Source organism: Myotis daubentonii, chromosome 8 (assembly GCF_963259705.1).
Source record: "Myotis daubentonii chromosome 8, mMyoDau2.1, whole genome shotgun sequence".
Taxonomy (NCBI): domain Eukaryota; kingdom Metazoa; phylum Chordata; class Mammalia; order Chiroptera; family Vespertilionidae; genus Myotis; species Myotis daubentonii.
The window spans coordinates 69,166,020-69,185,223 of record NC_081847.1 but is presented as its reverse complement, the minus strand read 5'-3'; the positions used below and the strand labels follow the sequence as shown (position 1 = coordinate 69,185,223).

The following is a 19,204-nucleotide window of genomic DNA, read 5'->3' as shown; positions in this document are numbered from 1 at the left end:
TTTGGAAAATTCCCAAATATTTGGAAGGTAAATAACACACTTTTAATAACCCATTGTGTGGTGGTTAATTTTGTATCAACTTGAATGGGCTAAGGGATGCCCAATCACAGGTAAAACGTTATTTCTAGGTATTTCTAGAAGAGATTAGCATATGAATCAGTAGACTAAATAAAAAAAAAACATCGCTCTCACCAATGTGGGTGGGCCTCATCTAACCCACTGAGGGTTTATGTAGAGCAAAAAGGCAGAGGCAGGGCAGTCTCACTCACTTCTTGAGGTGGGACCTCCGTCTTTCCTTGACCTCAGACATTAGGGCTCTAGGTTTTCTGGCCTTTGGACTCCAGAACTGACATCAGGGACCTCCCGAGTCTCAAGTCTCCAGCCGCAGATGGGGAGTTACGCCATCAGCTCCCCTGGGTCTTAGGCATTTGAACTCAAAACTGTGATTTCGTTTGTTTAAAACTATAGCAAATGCAAACTAATTTACACAGAAAGAAAGCAGATCAATTGTTGCCTGGGCAGAGAGGAGGAAGCGATTACAAAGGGATTATAAGGACACTCTTGGAAGTGCTGAATTTGTTTATTATCTTGACTGTAGTGATAGTTTTATAGATTTATACATATGTCAAAAGTTATCAAATTGTGCACTCTAAATATATGTGATTTATTGTATATCCATTATATTTCAATAAAGCTGTTAAATAGTTTTAAAAAACATAAAAAGGGAAAAATAAGAAGAGTAGAATGACTCCAAGAAAGGTTTACATACATTGCTCTAGCCTGTGTACCTGACTGTGACCTTGAACTTTGACCCTTCATTCTCAAGAATGTATATAATGTGTGGAAAACGACTGGTTATTTTGGCACCTCTAATAAATTGGCTTTACATTTACTTTATTTAGACATTTCTAGGTAGCTGCTGTTTCCCCCACTTTTTAAAAATGTTTGCTTGGATTTTAATGGTGCCTACAAATGTTTTCTAAGCTCCCATCCTTAGAACTACCAAGTCAATGAGGATAAACCTTATTTATGTGACTCTAAGCATCTGTGAATATGTTTACTGTCTGTTCCTCATGGTCCAGAAGAAAGTCTTTGCTAGATCGATGTTTGGGAACCTCTGATGCTGTATCCTGAAAATGATGGGGAGTTGGAGACAGCCCAGCAGTCCTGACAACTCAAAATCACGTCTCTTCTTACCATGTTCTTAGTCTGCTAAGAAGTTTTATAAATATTAAATAAACCAAGTTCAATCCTCAGGGTTTTGGAGGGAAATAATCCTTTCAGGGCAGGAAAAAACTCAGTCCATTGCCAAGTATTTTAGACAAAAGCATTTCCCCCTGATGATCCAAACCCTGGCAATTATGGAAGGAGAGGTGGAGTCTATATTTGGGAGCTAAACAAGCAGCTGGACAGTGAGAAAGTGGGATGGGATGTCCTCTAAGGTTCCATGCTGGTCTACAGTCTGTCACTCCAGTAACAAGGGCAGGCCCAAGTTTTAGCTCCGGCTCTACCATTGATTTGCAGGGTAACCACAGACTTCCATCATCTCACTAAGCCTTAGTTCCCTCATTAGTTAAATAAAGATAATGAAGTATAATTTTAAAAACCATGTATTTAAAATGTATGTGCTTAGCCCGGCCATTGTGGCCCAGTGGTTGGGCTTGACCCATGAACCAGCAGGTCATGGTTCGATTCCGGTCAGGGCACATGCCCAGTAGGGGCATACAGGAGGCAGCCGATCAATGATTTTCTATCATCATTGATGTTTCTCTCTCTCCCTCTCCCTTCCTCTCTGAAATCAATAAAAACATATTTTTTAAATGTATGTGCTTAAAAAACAATACAACTTGGGTGCTGACTTTGGGACCTGAGTCCCAGGAGGGTGCTGCTCACGTATTGGGGTCCTTTGACCATTGCCCAAGGGCATGAGCGTGGCAGCCTCTCAACACCCCGAGTCCAAAAACACCCTATTGATGAGAAGCAGCCAGTGCCCGCCCTCTGTCCTGCACCTTCTGACTGATCCTTGCATGCATGTGGGTCGAGTTGAGCATTTCCTAATTGCCAGCCCTGTATTGGATGTATAGAATCTCATTTAATTCTCAAAGGGACAAGTCTCTCAACAAGTAAAGCTTAAAGGAGCAAGCTGCATAGGGACAGGAACATAGAGAATTCTCCAACACCCGCCAAACCGGCCTCGGCGGGAGAGGGGTCTCTTAATGGTAGAAGAATTTGAGGCCCGGCCACATATAAATATTACTTTTCTTCCTCTATTAGTGTATTCATTCCCCTGGTGTCCTCACCCTCACTTTACTGAGATCCTTGTTCAGATGCCCGCTTATCCACGAGGCCTTCCCTGACTAGCCCCATATATATCAGTCACCTCCCACACTCCCTGTTCCCCATGCACTTGGTTCATTCTCTGTAAGGCATGTCCCCACCTGGCACGTTATATATTTACTTGTTTGTCTAACGTCTCTCCTCTCTCTAGAGTGTAGGTGCTATGAGAATCAGTAAATGTTCGTTGGCCGAATGAATGGGCAACTTAAGAGCCTGGCAAGAGTAATTTTGATTCTACGTGATCTTTGCCTTCGATGCTGCCTTTGGGACCCACCGCTTTGGCGTTTGACAGTTCTGATCTGCTATTTCCCGGGAGGAGACTCTCAGCCAAGCTTCTCTTTCCCCCACCAGGTGAATATAACACGCACAACGGACCTTCCACGCCAGCAAAAGAGGGAGACACAGACAGGCCACACCGGGCCTCCGACGGGAAGCTCCGAGGCCGGTCTAAGCGGAGCAGTGACCCCTCCCCAGCGGGGGACAACGAGATCGAGGTAACTCCGGCTGCCGCTGACGTGGTGAACGTAATCTCCACCTGTGGCCTGAACAGAGGGGCAGGGGGCAGGGTTCTGTCCAAGCACATGGAGGAGAAGGCCGTTTGCATTCACAAAGCCCAGTTACAGAGAAAAGAGCCCTTGGAGGGAAAGTGGGGAAGAATTGGGCTGGCCATAGGGAAACACCATTGACTGACAGGCTAGGAAAAGTGAGTGCCCTGAAGATAGTAAGCAACAGTGTGGTTCTCCAGCAAAAGCAGCAGCAGAATCCTCAGGGACTAGTGAAAACCCAGCCTGCTGGGCCCCACCCCCAGAGTTTCCAATTCAGTAGATCTGGGGCAGGGCCTGAGAATTTGCATATCTAACAAGTTCCCTGATGCTGCTGGGTTGGGGACCACACTCTGGGAGCCCCTAATACACACAACAATGGGCAGTGGACCTTCCCAGCTGGGTCAGAGTGGTTCTTAACCCTGGCTCCACAGTGGAATCACCTGGGGTGCTTTTACAGTATAGATGCCCAGGCCCCACCCCAGAGTAATTAAATAGACATTGCAGGGAGTTCTGAAAGCTCCCCTAGCGGTTCCAATATGGCCTAGATCAGCGGTTCTCAACCTGTGGGTCGCGACCCCTTTGGCAGTCGAACGACCCTTTCACAGGGGTCGCCTAAGACCATCCTGCATATCAGATATTTACATTACAATTCATAACAGTAGCAACATTACAGTTATGAAGTAGCAACAAAAATAATTTTATGGTTGGGTCACAACATGAGGAACTGTATTTAAAGGGCCAGAAGGTTGAGAACCACTGGCCTAGATATTTTTCTGCCTAGAGACAGGAGGCTGGCTCAGATGAGTGCGCATGGTTCCTATGATTCTGCGATTCTCAGTGGTTCTCAGCCTGGGCTGCACCTGGAATCTCCTGGGAGCTTTGAGAAATCTTCGTGCTCAAGCTGGACCCCAGCTCAATTAAATCAGCCTCCCTGAGGACGGGACCCAGGCATCGGGATTTTAAGCTCTCCGGGTGATTCTGGCGTGTGCCCCAGGCTGAGAACGGCTGACGTAAGGGATGCACCAATCTTTATTGTAATAAAGCAGGTGTAGGGTTATTGGTCAGGCACTGACATTTGCAAAAAACAAACAAACAAAAAATAAAAGCATGAGAGAGGGAGAAAGTACAGAGGCCAGATGGATGCAAAAAAAAAAAAAGATAGAGGCAACTGTTATCTGTCAGGGGAGAAAAATGAGCATGTGCAGTAGTTTGTACTTATTTGCAAAAGGCATTCATTCGTTGTCTTGAGTGTGCCGTAGGAATGTGTATCGTATTTCAAAGGCAGTGTCAGTGCCGAAAACTCAAAAGCATCATCATCGTCGTCACATCCCTATTCCTTATCCAGTCCAATTCATGTAACAGCTACAAAGCTCAGCCCGCACATTCAGATATGCTATGAAAGACCATTTTCATCATTTCTTTACTATCAAGGTAATTTTGACCCTGAGTCCCCATCCCATCTGGGTGGGTAGAAAATACCATCTTACTATTGGAGCCCCTCCCCTCCCAGAATTGTGTGAGAATTTCGGGGTCTAAGAGGTCTCAGGAAACAGAAGAAGAGCTTCTCATGCCCAGTGTGGCTTGGTCACTGCCACCCTCCTCACTGCCAGTGCCTGCTGTGGTCAGTGCAAGTCCACCCCTCTCTGGGGTTTCCATGCTGTACGTCAGGCATGGAAATGCTTGTTGAGGACAAGAACCTTGGACTATGAGCTACAATCCTTTGGTTGTAAGCAACAGAATCCAGTACTGGTTACTTAAGCCAAAAGGATTTTACTGGGAGGAAGTCATGAAACCAGGGTTAGAAAGAACAGTCACAGGGAACCCTCGGGATGCCAGCCGCTGCTGGAGGCGAACCATTTGATTCCAGTGCCACGCCACTGCATGTTCCAATGCAAGGAGACAGCATCCCATGGGCCTGGCGGGGCTCTTATGCTTGGCTCCGATGGACAGTCCGGCCAAGACAGCACACAGCGGACAACGAAGCAAACTAGTGCTCTTGTAAGGGGCGGCGGGGGTGGCAGGGGGGAGCGGTGTGCGCTGGGGGCCCAAATAATAGATGCTCACCACCAGGGCATTTGATATTTACCCAGTATTCACTGGTAGGGCTGTACTAGTTAGCTAGTGTTCACTGGTAGGGCTGTGTTCTTAGCCAGTGTTCACTAGTAGGGCTGTAGTGGTTATTGGCAACTGGTGTCTGTCCCGTCTTCCTAGATGTTAAATATTTGGGACTTCATGCTTGTCCCCTACATTTGGTCAACTTCCCGCAGCCATCTCCTCTGAGAGTTGACCACCCTGGGGGCCTGCCACATGGGACTGTTCTCAATCCAGGGGATTTTGTCCTTGCTTTTCCTTTAATTCTTAAAGGCCCCCACCTTCCAAAATTGGGGAGACATTGCACAATCCCTTCAGCAAAAGAGGAAATGTTTTGACTCCAGGCTGTCCTTGCTTTCTGCCCTCCCATATTCCTGAGGGTTTTCTACCAGCTTGAAGTTGCAAAGCTATAGAAATCACCCAGAGCAATCCATACTTTAATATTTAAAAACAATGATTCAGCCAGCTAACATGGTTTCTGCTCTTGGTAGGGGATGGTGGGGTAAAAAGACATTTTTTCCATGAAACTGAGAGGGAGGTGGAGGTGGCATGGAAGTCGCGGATTGCAGGGTGATATATTCTGGAAACATCTGCTTCTCGATTCCAAAGTAAGTACCACTGGGCAGGAACAGTTGAAAAGGTGTGAGCCGTGTTTCACTTCTGTGCTGCTTGTCACATGGAGGGTTTGCACGGTCGCACCTCCTAAGTCTTGGCAGTTTTGCTAATGACTGAAGCCCATGAGACAGAAATTATGTACAGAAGTGGAAAGGAGGAAAATTCTGAGTGTGTATTAGTTTAAATCCCTCGACTTCAGGTGCCAGAAACCAACTTGAGCTAGCTTAAACGAAAAAGCAGAATTTATTTTAAGGATACACAGGTTCTCTTAGAACCCAAGGAGAGGGTACAGTGGAGTATCAGCAAGACCACAGGTAGCCGGGGCAAGGAGCTGCATTTACACTTCTCTCCCCATGTGTCACAGTGAAGGTGCTAGAATCTCCAAGCAATCATGTCTTTTGAGTGCCCCATGCACAGGTTACTGGGCACAGCCCATTCTGCTTTTTTAAAAAATACGTTTTTATTGATTTTTAGGAGAGAGGAAGGAAGAGGGATAGAGGGATAGGGACATCTATGAGAGAGAAACATCATTGACCAGCTGCCTGCTGCATGCCCCCTACTGGGGATCGAGCCCGCAACCCAGGCATGTGCCTAAAGGGAATAGAACCAGTGACCTCTTTGTTCCTGGGTTGATGCTCAACCACTGAGACACACCAGCCAGGCTTATTCTGCTTCTAACTGAAGCCAGGTCCTGCAAAAGTGTTCTCTTTCCATCTTTCACCTCTTTGTTCCTCTCTCTCTCTGCAGACTGGCCTTCCCTGTCCTTCAGATGGAGCCTCCAGCAACCACCCAAAGATGATTAATTTCCTTCTAGGCCCTAATTTTAAGTTCCCAAGGCAAGGCCTCTGACTCAGATGGGGTTAGGGACCCGTCCTAGACCAAACCCAGTGGGCTAGGAAGTAGGGTTACCTGCAGAATGGCCCCAGGAACTTACTCACTAAGGATCGAGGCCAGGGGAATAGAGAGGAGGCTAGTGGGAGACAGGGACAGGCCTTCTTCAGGGGAGATGTAGTTAAATTGATTGAGCCTGCATTAAATTTGAAAATATTCGTTGATTTTTTTTTAATTCTCTTACTAAAATGTGTAAGTTTAACTGATCCAACCTAGTTAGTTCAGATAAATTAGGACTTGCATATTTAAACCTCAGAAGCCCTCCTCAAAAACAGTGCTTTTTAAACATTTTTTTACTGTGACCCAAAATAAGAACTATACTAAATACCATGACCCAGCATATACATATACTTAAATATATAACGAGACAAAAAAAAAACTCACAAAAATAATACGCAGGTCTGCTGTTTGAAAATCCCTGCACTAACTGACATTTTTACTTCTAGATACCGCCCTTCTCTTTATTTTTAAAGGCGTGGCAAGTGCTAAGGAATAAATACAGCCCCTGAACTCCAGAAAGGTTTTAAAGGTCGCTCGTTGACAGTGGCACGCTTAGCAGGTGCCTTTGTCCCCCATTCTGACCTTGCCCAAGACTAGCTATGTAAGTGATCACTAGGCCTTTTGTTCTTAAAAATAATGATCACCAAAGAAACTAAGATGGCGGCATAGGGAAACACCAAAATTGCTGCCTCCTACAACAACTTCAAAACACAATAAAAAGACAAAACGGACATCATCCAGAACTTGCAGGAAGGCTGGCGGAGTGGAAATTCTACAACTGGAAGGAAAGAGAAAAGCACATTGAGGGTCAGGAGCTGCGGAAGTAAAGTGCAAAGGTACAGAGGCTCGAGAGTGCCCGGAAAGGGGCCGGTACCTGAGGACGCGGCTGTCTTTTTGAATCGGGAGGGAGTCACAAGCTCCTGACTGCTCTGAACTTCGGTTCCAGGGTGTCTTTGGGGACCCAGGATTCATACGGGGAGAAACTGGACTGTCTGGCAGCGGGCAGAACTCGGAACTTGAGGGCGGCTTTCCCTCAGAGGTGCTTGCAGCAATTAAATTATTAGGACACTGAGACGCGTGCGGCCCCTTAGGGCAGGGCTGAGAATCCGCCATAGTTCCTTGCTCCACCCTTTGATTCCCTGAGACCCCGCCCCACCCAGGCTGCAGCAGAGGCTTTTGCATATGAATGCCCTGGCCCTTTGCAACCTGAAAATTACCTAACAAACTGCAGCTGGGCCAGACAGACCCAGAACTTCCAAGAGAAGGCCCAAGGCCCCACAGCAGCTTGCATTGCTTCACAGCTGGGCCTCATCAGGGCACGTCCAAACTCCAAAAAAGGAAGGGGAATCTGCAGATCTCTTCATAGCTCCTACTGGGTAACCTCCAAGTGCCAGTGTACCCAGTGGTCAGAGGGGGACCATCCGGATTACAACTCCTCAGATCCATAAGGGACACACCCAGGGGGCAGACTCAGTGAGCACCAAAGCCCCACTGAAGCAAGTCTTGCCCCAGAAGGGTATCTTCAGCACAGAAGTTCTCCCACTGCAGACACAGCTGATTCTCACTGCCAATTGGCCTGGAGGTCAATTCCTCCCAGTGATCCTACAACAATCAAGGCATAACTACAACAAGACTGTGCACAAAGCCCACAAGGGGGTGCACCAAGAGTGTCCACCTCAGGTAACGGGGGAGGCTGAGCCACTGGGCCCTACAGGACACCTAACACACAAAACCACTCTACCAACACAGGGAAGCATAAAAAAAATGCGGAGACAAAGAAACAGGTCACAAATGACAGAAATGGAGGAAAGCAAACGACTGGATATAGAGATCAAAACCACGTTTATAAGGTTTTTCAAGAATTTTCTGGAAACCGCCGATAAATTTAGTGAGACCCGCAAGAAATCTAGTGAGACCCTCGAGGATATGAAAAAGGACCAACTAGAAATTAAGCATACACTGACTGAAATAAAGAATAATATACAGAGATCCAACAGCAGACTAGAGGATCCCAAGAATCAAGTCAAAGATTTGAAATACAAAGAAACAAAAATACCCAACCAAAAAAGAAAAAAGATTCCAAAAATATGAAGATAGTGTAAGGAGCCTCTGGGACAACTTCAAGCATACCAACATCAGAATTATAGGCATACCAGAAGAAGAGAGAGGGCAATATATTGAAAACCTATTTGAAGAAATAATGACAGAAAACTTCCCCTACCTGGTGAAAGAAATAGACTTACAAGTCCAGGAAGCGCAGAGAACCCCAAACAAAAGGAATCCAAAGAGGACCACACCAAGACACATCATAATTAAAATGCCAAGAGCAAAAGACAAAGAGAGAATCTTAAAAGCAGCAAGAGAAAGAAAGTCAGTTACCTACAAGGGAGTACCCATACGACTGTCAGCTGATTTCTCAACAGAAACCATGCAGGCCAGAAGAGAGTGGCAAGAAATATTCAAAGTGATGAATAGCAAGAACCTACAACCAAGATTACTTTATCCAGCAAAGCTATCATTCAGAATAGAAGGTCAGATAAAAAGCTTCACAGATAAGAAAAAGCTAAAGGAGTTCATCACCACCAAACCAGCATTATATGAAATGCTGAAAGGGATTCTTTAAGAAGAGGAAGAAGAAAAAGGAACTCTTACCATTTGCCACAGCATGGATGGAACTGGAGAGCAGATAAATACCACATGATCTCACTCATTTGTGGAATATAATGAACAACATAAACTGATGAACAAGGACTGATCCAGAGACGGAGAGGCATTGATTGGACTGTCGGGCCTTGGAGGGAAGGTAGGGGAGGGTGGGGGTAAGGGGGAAAGATCAACCAAAGGACTTATATGCAAGCATATAGGCCTAACCAATGGACACGGACAACGGGGAGGAGGGGGGGGTGAGTGCATGAGTGGGGGGGGGGTAGAGGGTAACGTGGGGATAAGGACACATATGTAATATCTTAATCAATAAAAAAATATATTTTAAAAAATAAATAAATAAATAATGATCACCAGAAAAATTAGGACACAGTATGAAAAATGAAGTCCAAGATAAATAAATAAAATAAATATCAAGAAAGGTGAAACAGAAAGGAAATGTTTAAAATTCTGATTGGTTTTCTTATAAAGATTCAAGATCTTGCATTCTTAAACTAAGAGGCAGAGCTGTTGGGAAAGGGACACTCAAAGACAAACAAAGAGTAAGTGTAAATTATTAAATGACAGCAAGAATCAGAAGTTTAATAGAAGAGTTGGAAGAGAAAGTTTAAGAAATCTATCAACAAAAAAGATAAAATTATAGAAAATACATTTTTTAAAGATAAGCAGCATCGACTCAGGATGTCTAATTTGACTATTGGAAATTCCAGAAAGAGAGAACAGTGGAAAAGATGGAAAGAAATTATTGAAAGAAATAAGATTGGAAATGTGAACTGTATGAATGAAAAAAGACTACACCTAAATATATCTTCATGGGATTTTGAGGATACCAAGTATAAAGAAAAGATCCTTCAAAAAAAATTCTAAAGAGAAAAGAAGTAAAACCTACAAAGGAGTGAGGACCAGTGAAACATTGGACTACTCATCAGTCACGCAAGCTGAGGAATTCTTTCAGAGGACTAGAGGGCTTTGTTTTCCTATTGGAATTCTGTACCCACAGGAAATGTGGAGCAAAATGAAGATATCACCAGGTATGCAAGAATTCTGGAAAATTATTTTTTATGAACCCTTTCAGAAGAAGAAACTCAAAGATGTACTCAAGCACAACAAGGAAGAAAAGCAAGAAAGAGATTTGGGATCTAGGAAACAGCAGATCTGACCCAGAAGTAACAGTCATGCTAGCTAGGCAGCAAGCCTAAAGATGGCCCACACCATGTTAGAGCATTCTGTCACGGAGGATGGACAACTTCGATACCGAGGGTGTGGCTGAATTTGAGATTCTAAGGAAGGCACATTAATGGAAACGTGAAAAAATTATGGCAATTTAATAAACGCCAGCAAAAACAAAAAAGTTATATCTAACAGATATGATTCCTATGTGAACAAACTGAGAGATGGCATCATTTTAATTGGATGGAGTGCAAGAAAGGAGAATATGGCCCTGATGGCAGGAACAGCCTTCTTGAACTGGCTCTGGAGTTAGCACATCGGACCCCTAGAGAACAAAGCGAAATTCTAGTACAGTTGCTTGCTTGGCAGTGAACAGTCTTCACAAGATGTGAGTGCTCTTTGCTGGTTACCAACTTGTAAAAGCAACATAAAGACAGAGCAGAGAAGCCTTAAGTGTAGTTATTAAACCAAATGCACAAACCAGTTTGTCCACACTGACAGTGCTGAAGTAAGGCAAGAGCTGATTGAGAGGGGAGGGAGTAGGGGAAAGGCTAGGGACTCCGATATTCATATCTTCATATTGGGTTTACTGTTTTAGCCAAGGAAGAACATCCACAGCTGATGGAATGGAAAATAGAGGCATTCTTGTATGGGGAAAAATAAACCCACATCTTTCAGATTGCCAAGTCGAAAGATACTGTCTAAAGTTGGCACATCAGTAAACAAAGATATGTGTTATTTTAGAGTTAACCAACAGAACTGCTAAAAAGAGAAATGGTCAGAAGTAGTTGGACTTATGGTGAGCTGTGAATGTAAAATGCTAATATTTCATTTTGTCAAATGAGTTATAGGATTTTTATTGCTGTTTCTGGACTGAACTTTTCCTTTTTTGAGCTTTTATGTGGAAGGCAAGAACAGGCTTCTTGGTTCTGGCATTGACTGGGTTGAGAGGAGCCCAAAACTTGGCCATCAACATACTCTTTACACAGCTGAGGTTGGAAGGGACGTAAGGACGCATCAGTAGGTCGAATGTTTTATGACTTAAAGATAATGTTTTTCAAGACTTCTTTTTCCTCCAGGGAATTAATTCCTGCAGACATTAAGTCAGACGCAAGTGAGTCCATTTGTCTCCATTCTCTTCCTCTCTTTTTATCACAGCGTGTGTTCGTGTGGGACTTGGATGAGACAATAATTATTTTTCACTCCTTGCTCACGGGGACTTTTGCATCCAGATACGGGAAGGTAAGAATCCATTTGTCTCTCTTTTTTTCCAACATGACTTTGTGTGCAGCTGATCTGTCCGGGGAATTGTGGGGGCAGTTTATGAGGCAGCTTCTCTAACAAAAGCAGTCCCTTTGGGCCTGCCTATGTTGGAGAAAGCCTATGGAATTTCCCCTTGACATGTGAAAATTTAATTAGCTTTCCCTTCCGTTGTCTCCCATGCCTTTTCTTCCAACACATGAAGCATTCAACAACCCACTTGATAAGCTATAAGCTCATAGTTGTTGGCTACCTTCTTTCTAAGAGGGCCAGGATACGCTGCAGCCCAAACCAGTAATCCTAGCTTTAAATAAAATGAGGTGAAATCTTTTTCTTCTTCCCTGTTGTTTATCTTAGTGTCTCCAGCAGATGCATTTAATTTTCCTTCCGTTTTTTTCTGAGATGAGGGGGAGGCATTTTGTCAGCTCCAGCATGGAACTTAGCAACAGCTTTGCAAATGTATCCTTGACAAATTATGTTGGGGAACCATTCCCTTACAATTCTGGGCAATTGCTGTGGGCTGATTGGTGGTGAATGGAAGAAACATTGAAACCACCTGAAGAATGCAAAAATGGACCCAACTGCTAACACCCAACCCCTGCCTATTCTTTGCATTCACCCTGTGGGCTTCCCAAGAAAACACGTGTGGATGCGCCAGATGTCTGCCCTCCCCTCAGGGAGACAGGTGGGGGTGGGAGGGCGGAGCTTCCGAGGACTGGCGAGTCCCCATCTCATCCGGGGTGAACACCTATTGGCAGCTGCTTCCACGCCTGGGTAGGAACCATGAGACTCACCAGCGCCTGGAAAATATTTCTGTTTCTGTTTAGAGACCAGGAATATGATTTGACATCACCTCATGGCTTTTCCAGCTGCTCGTGTTTTTTATGGGAGGTATAACAAGCTGGATGTGCAATTAGCAAGATAGATTTATCGTCTGCCATTATGTTGTAAAGAATATAAAAATGGTGTTGGTGGTGCAGAAATCTCTTATGGTTGTAGGAATGCCGTTAATATGTCTAGCAGTGCCTGCGGGAAGTCCGGCATGCGTGTTTGGTCTGTGCACAGGTTAGGTAAAGGAGGGCAGAGTCAAGCTGCAGAAAACGCCCAGAGTGGAGTTGGCCACCATTGCCAAAAGGGGGGCTGCTCAAGGGGCTGCTGTAGTGAGTTGCTCTCTAGGTCTTGGTGTTCTGTGGTTTTTCTACCCATCCTCACCCTGGTCAAGTCACCTTCCCTAAAAAGCATTGCTTCACTCTCCTAGCCCTTAGAGATAGCCCACTCTGAAGTTCTGCACCTAGTGCTTTGTCATCTTAAGGATGATTTTTGTCTGTGTCCCACCACCGCTTCTTAAACCAAATTGCGGGCTCCCTCAAGACAGGGACAAAGCCAAGAGCTGCTTTCAAAACCCCATGCCACCTGGTCCATATGTTCCTCATTGCCAACCACCTCTCCAACCCTAACACCTAATTCCAGCTACCTTCACCTCCAGCTATCTGGTCTCCCAGCTCCCACTCTTGCCCTTTACAGCCCCCCGCACAAGCCTGGTCCTATCACTCCCCCTACTGAAAAACCATCAGTGGGCTCCCCATTGACAAGCCCTGACCCCACCCTCCAGGGCTCTTCAGGAGCTGGCTCTTGCCCCACTCTCTCTAGCCCCATCTCCTCCTACTCATCCTGAGTTGCTTTCTGTCCTTGAACCTGACACGTTCTCTCCCATATCTGCTGCACTTCTCCCAGAAACAGAGCCTCAGACAAATGAGTGCCAGTAATTTATTTGGGGGTAGGTTCCAAGAGACACCCGATGCAGAGGGAGGAAATGAGGCAGCCCATGTAGCGTGCATAAATAGTTACTATGGTCACTGGGGTTCGATCCCACTGGGAACCCTCAGAGTTGACCCACCCAAAGAATGAGGGTGCTGGGATATTTATCTACAGGTTCCCTTCTATCATGGGTTGAGGGCAGAGAAAGCCTTTGCATATACAGGAATGGTGACAGCTGAGGGGACCTGGAAAAGAGGCACATTAGAAGCCTTTGCTATATCTAGAAAGTTCTTTTACAAGGTCAGATTTATTTATCTTTTCAGTTCCTCCAAGAGGACTTTCCATCTAAATTGCATCTCTCCCCATAACTGTATTTTTCATTTATAATCATAATTCTATACTTATTGTCTTTATCCCTCCTAGGATATATGTACTGTGAAAGCAGGGACCATGAACATTATTTTATCAACCCAACAAGTCAATGCATGGGCCAGAATTGCTCAATAAATATTTGCTGCATGAATGAATCAGCATGATTCTCTAGAATGAAAGCTGTGTGACGACAGGCACTCTTTCTCCTGTTTTGTTTGTTGCTTTATCCCCAGGGTATAGAACAGTGCCCCCCACATAGTGGGCATCAAATAAATATTTGTTGAATAAAGGAAGGAAGGAAGGAAAATAATACCAAAACAAAAGATTTCTAACTGATGGCCGCCAGCCAAATTCAGCCTGCAGACATTTTTAGTTTGGTCTCTAGAGTGCTTGGAAAAATGTGAATTTGTTGCCAACACTTAAAAATCAGGAGACTGCACAGACCAAAACAATCTAGATTTCTAGCTCTTCTTGAAAAATTAGAAAGTCTGGCAATCCTACATTCCCAAAGGCAGCTATCAGCAGGAGCAGAGTAGCAACTGCTTTTATTACCAGGCTGTATGCTCTCCAGCCCGTCCACAGCCCCAACCTGGCCTATTTAATTTGTTTATGGGGCCCTCCTGGCCCCATTAGCATCTGAATTTCTTTCTTCTTTTTAATGCCATATCATTTTTAAAAATATATATATATTTTTTATTGATTTCAGAGAGAAAGCAAGAGGGAGAAAGAGATAGAAACATCAATGATGAGAGAGAATCATTGATTGGCTGCCTCCTGCATGCCCCACACTGGGAATCAAGCCCGCAACCCAGGCGTGTGCCCCCGACAGGAATTGAACCTGGGACCCTTCAGTCCACAGGCCATCAGTCTATCCACTGAGCAATACCAGCTAGGGCTAGCATCTGAATTTCAACATTCATCCTAAAATTACAGAACCACAGAATGTCAGAGCTGGAAGGACCTAGGAGACCATCATGCCCAATTAGTCTTCGTAGTACATAAAGAGAAACTGAGGCTCAGCAAAAGATCATCCAGGACAGAATAAGAGTCAGACTTCAGGCTCACTTGCCTCCTATGCTCTCAGAATGTACAGGGGAAACTGAGGTGAGAAGCTATTGGAGCCCCCAGGTGTCCTGTGCCATCTTCATTATTCTTGTAGAATTCCCCCCTCTCTCCTCCATCTCTCTCTTAGGTGAGAAATGAGTATTTTTTACTTACTAAATCCAGCAACCCTGAGAGAGATTCAAAATAACTGTGGCTTAAACAAGATAGAAGATTCCCCTAGCCTAACAGGTATAGCAGTTCAAGCTGGCAAGGCTGCTGTAGGGTTCCAGGGAACTTCTGTCTTACTCTTTGCCATCCCTGGAGCATTGCCCTCATTGCCAAGATAAGACATAGCTCACTCTGTGTCTGGATTCTAGCCAGTTAGAAGGGGAAAGAAGAAAAGGTGAGTTCACCGCTCTATCTTTCATTTTATTTCATTTTTTTGCCCCTCTCTTTAAAGGCCAGACCCAGAAGTTGCACATATCATTTCCACTCACATCCCATTGGCTGGAATTTGATCACATGGCCACACCTAGCTGCAAGGGAGTCTGAGACATGTAGTCTAGTCATATGCCCCATTAAAATTTAGAGGCTATTATTCTCAGAGGGAGAAAGGAAGAATTGATATTGGAAGACAAAGTACCATGTAATAAGAGGAAGAACAATGAAAGAAAAATATTGTGGGGGAAAAAAATAAAATCAGTGCTGTTCAAAAGTTCTGTTCAATTGGATTTGTGGGTCTGAAGCTCCAAAGAGAAGTCTGGACTATAAACTTGAAAGTCATAGAATTATAGAAAATCTAGAGGAACAGGAGAGTGCAAGCCCCACTTTGCAAACAGAGTAACTGAGGCACAGGGAGGTTATATAGTCAGGGTATTCATAACAGAGCCAAAATACTTGGCCTTGACTTTCGGCCCATAGCTCTTTCTCTTTGTGCTTTTCCAGTAGCTGCGGCCATGTGGAGCTTATTATTAATATCTAGTATTATCAACTAAAGCTGCTATTTAAAAACACACAACTGGACCTGGAGTTGAGTTGTGTATTAATATCTAGTATTGTCAATAAAATTTTTAAAAGAAAAAGAAAAAACAATAGCTAGTATCAAGCAGGACTCTCAGTTTGAAGAATGGAGTGTTTAGGCTACAATGGAAACTTATTGGATCACAAGAAATGAAAATTCCAGGGGTATATGGGATTCAGGTTGGGCTGGATCCAGGAGCTCAAGCAATCTTCTCAGGGTTTAGTGTTTCTGCACCCCTTAGCCAACTGTCTTCATATAGTGACTCCCTCTCAGCAATCACAACTTAAAAAGGAGGCCTTCTACTTCCCAAATGCCAGCACAACTCTCGGGCTCGAATCTCACTGGCCCAAACTGGGTCGAATGCCCATCCATTCACCAACCTCTGTGCCTCTGATTGGCAAGCCTAGATCAAGAGCCCATTTCTGGCATGGAGAGAGTAGAGAATCAGGTCAGCTCCATCCCAACCAAATGAACCCCATGAAAAGGAGTGGTCCCCCAAAAGAAACTGAAGTGCTCTTTCCAGAAGAGGGTGAGGGCTATGGAGGTCCAGAATTGGCTCTGAAGTCGAAGACCCCTGTACATCCACGCCAAGGACCAGCAGCCTTTTGCTTGTGGCCATTGTGCTGGGCACTGTACAGGAAGCAGAAGTCCTATCCATTGTGGTCCCAGCCAACGGGGTGGCTCACTGTTTACTTAGGGAAATAAGACCAACAGACCTAAAATGATTAAGGAATGATTCAAAACAGAATGTTTGAGTTTTAAAACAGAAACTGGGCTCTCTTCCTGTTCCCAGTCCGAGCATGTGCTGCTCGAGGCTGTCATCTCTCCACTTCCTTTCCATTTCTTCCTTCCCAGTTCTCAGAGCCAGAGCATCCCTTTGGTGTCTGTACTGCCCACATGCTGTGGATCCATTAGGAATTCCCTAGAGAGCTGGTGTAGCCAGAAACTGCCACCTCTTTCCTGACCTCTCCTCCTCCCGCCCTGTCCCTGAACTCTGTGTTTTCCAGCAGAGATCAGGCAAAGGCAAGGTGGTCAGGCGCCTGTGCCCGTGGCCAGGATTCTAAGAGGGATTACTCAGCAGTCCTGGGCTTCACGGTGGCTCGGCCCAGGCTCCTCCTCTGTAACTTGCCTTCCAGACAGCTCAATACCAGTTGGAAACGCAACTCCAGGTCCAGTTGTGTGTTTTTAAATAACAGCTTTAGTGAGATATAATCACATACCATGAGTTTACCCTGTTACTGTGTACAGTTCAGTGGTTTTTAGTATATTCAGAGTTGTGCAACCATCACCACTGTCTCATTTTAAAACATTTTCATCACCCAAAAAGAAACCCATATCAATTAAGAAACATTCCCCATTTCCCCCTCCCCACAGTCCCTGACAACCACTGATCTTTCCCTCTATATGGATTCGCTTCTTCTGGACATTTTGTATAAATGGAATCATGCATTATGTGGTCTTCTGTGTGAGGCTTCTTTCCCTTAGCGTCATTTTTCAGTGGCCATCCATGTTGTAGATGCACAGTACTTTTTTCCTTTTTATTGCCACATAGTTTCCCATTCTACCACATTTTGACTATCATTCATCACTTGACAGTTGGGCTGTTGCTGCTTTTGGCCGTTATGAACAATGCTGCCATGAACATTCATGTACAGGTTTTTGTGTGGACATACACTGAGTGGCCAGATTATTATGACCACCCCATCAGTACTTCATTGACACTTCCAAAAATACTGAGTATTGAAAACTTCCTAAGCAAATACGCTCAAGGTTTTATTATTATTATTATTTGCATAACTAATTCACTTCATTGTACTGCTGGGGTGGTCATAGTAACCTGGCCACTCAGTGTACATTTTCAATGCTCTTCGGTATATACCTCGAGTGGCATTGCTAGGTCATATGGTAACTCTAGGTTTAACATTGTGAGTATCTGCCAGACAGTTTTCCAGAGTAGTTGCATCATTTTACATTCCCATTAGCAATGTGTGAGGGCTCCAGTTTCTCCACATTCTCACCATCACTTGTTATCGTCGGTCTTTTTGGTTATAGTCCTCTTAGTGCAGCGGTTCTCAACCTGTGGGTCGCGACCCCTTTGGCGGTCAAACGGCCCTTTCACAGGGGTCGCCTAAGACCATCCTGCATATCAGATATTTACATGACGATTCATAACAGTAGCAACATTACAGTTATGAAGTAGCAACGAAAATAATTTTATGGTTGGGTCACAACATGAGGAACTGTAGTTAAAGGGCCAGAAGGTTGAGAACCACTATTCTAGATGCTTCCACATTGCCACAAGCCCAACTCAGTGGTTCTCAGCTGGAGCTGATTTTGCCCCATAGGACATCTGGCAATGTCGTAAACATTTGTAGTTGTCACGTCTTAGGGGAGTGCTACTGGCCTCTAGTGGGTGGAGGCCAGGGATGCTGCTAGATGTCCTGCCACACACAGATGGTCCCCACAACCGGGAATTATCCAGCCCCAAATGTCCATCGTGCTGCTATTGAGAAACTGCTGCTCTGAACCCAGAGTTCCATGCCTTCCTTATCCGCAGTCCCCACAGGGGGACACCAGGCTCCGCCAACTCCCCCAGCACAGACAACCGTGTGGCAAGATTCCTTTAGGCTGCTCCGAGCCTTACACCTTCTCTCTCGTTGAATCCCCGCCACAAACCCGTACGAAGGCATGGCTTCTCCTACTGTGCCCATTTGTGGAGAAGCTGAGGCTCCCAGGTGGGGTGATTGAGCCAAGGTTACCCAGCTTGGAAGGAATGAAAGTTAGGATGTGGCCACTACTCTTCACTATGCTGCGGCCCCAGGATTCGCGGGAATGTCCTCGGGGAGAAAATAAGAGGCACTGGAATGAACCTTTCTGCCTGGCCGTGAGCTCCACGAGCACAGGGACTGGGTCTGATGTGTCTATAGCTTCATCCCCTGGCACCCAGCAGTGCCTGGCACATCCACTCGACAAATATTTGTTGAATACACAAATAAATAAATAGCTTGTGGATAGGGACTTTTCAGCATGTGTGATTGCAAGCACCACAGAAAAGAGATTCCAGGGTGCCTGCCCTCGAAGGAACAAGTATCCACACTGACAACACAGAGGCCTGTCAGCATCGCTCCAGGGCCGAGATGCTGTGTGCCACCTGGCCTGGCCTCGCCCGAGCTCGGCCCCCAGCAGGGCTCAGCAGAGGCTGTGGGGTGTTGAGCAAGTGGCTCCCTGAGGCTTGGGGCCACTGACACTTCAGCAGGTGGGGGACCTGGGAGGGGGCCAGGTGACCCTTGTTGTCTACTGAGCAGAATCCTTTCCAGGCCTTCCTTCCATGTTATACTTTCAAAGGGCCAGGTGCCCTGCTCAATCTGAAGAGATTAGTTTCAAACTGGCCATCCAGGGCCAGATATGGCCTGAACACAGGATTAGTTGTGTCCCC

The 19,204-nt window shown here is 45.2% G+C and overlaps 1 protein-coding gene and 1 long non-coding RNA gene across 5 annotated transcripts in view; both read left to right on the top strand.

Annotated features, from left to right (window-relative positions):
* The window catches only part of LOC132239867 (uncharacterized), a 566,058-nt gene that overhangs the window by 345,444 nt on the left and 201,410 nt on the right, over positions 1 to 19,204 (top strand). The window lies entirely within an intron of this gene.
* EYA2 (EYA transcriptional coactivator and phosphatase 2) overlaps positions 1 to 19,204 on the top strand; it is a 209,784-nt gene that overhangs the window by 142,251 nt on the left and 48,329 nt on the right. For 3 of the 4 annotated variants that reach the window (XM_059706857.1, XM_059706858.1, XM_059706856.1), the window contains 2 exons: positions 2,689 to 2,831; positions 11,472 to 11,555. In XM_059706857.1, coding sequence (XP_059562840.1) covers positions 2,689 to 2,831; positions 11,472 to 11,555 — 227 coding nt within the window. The remainder of the gene's footprint in view (positions 1 to 2,688; positions 2,832 to 11,471; positions 11,556 to 19,204) is intronic. The other variant, XM_059706855.1, reaches the window with a different exon arrangement.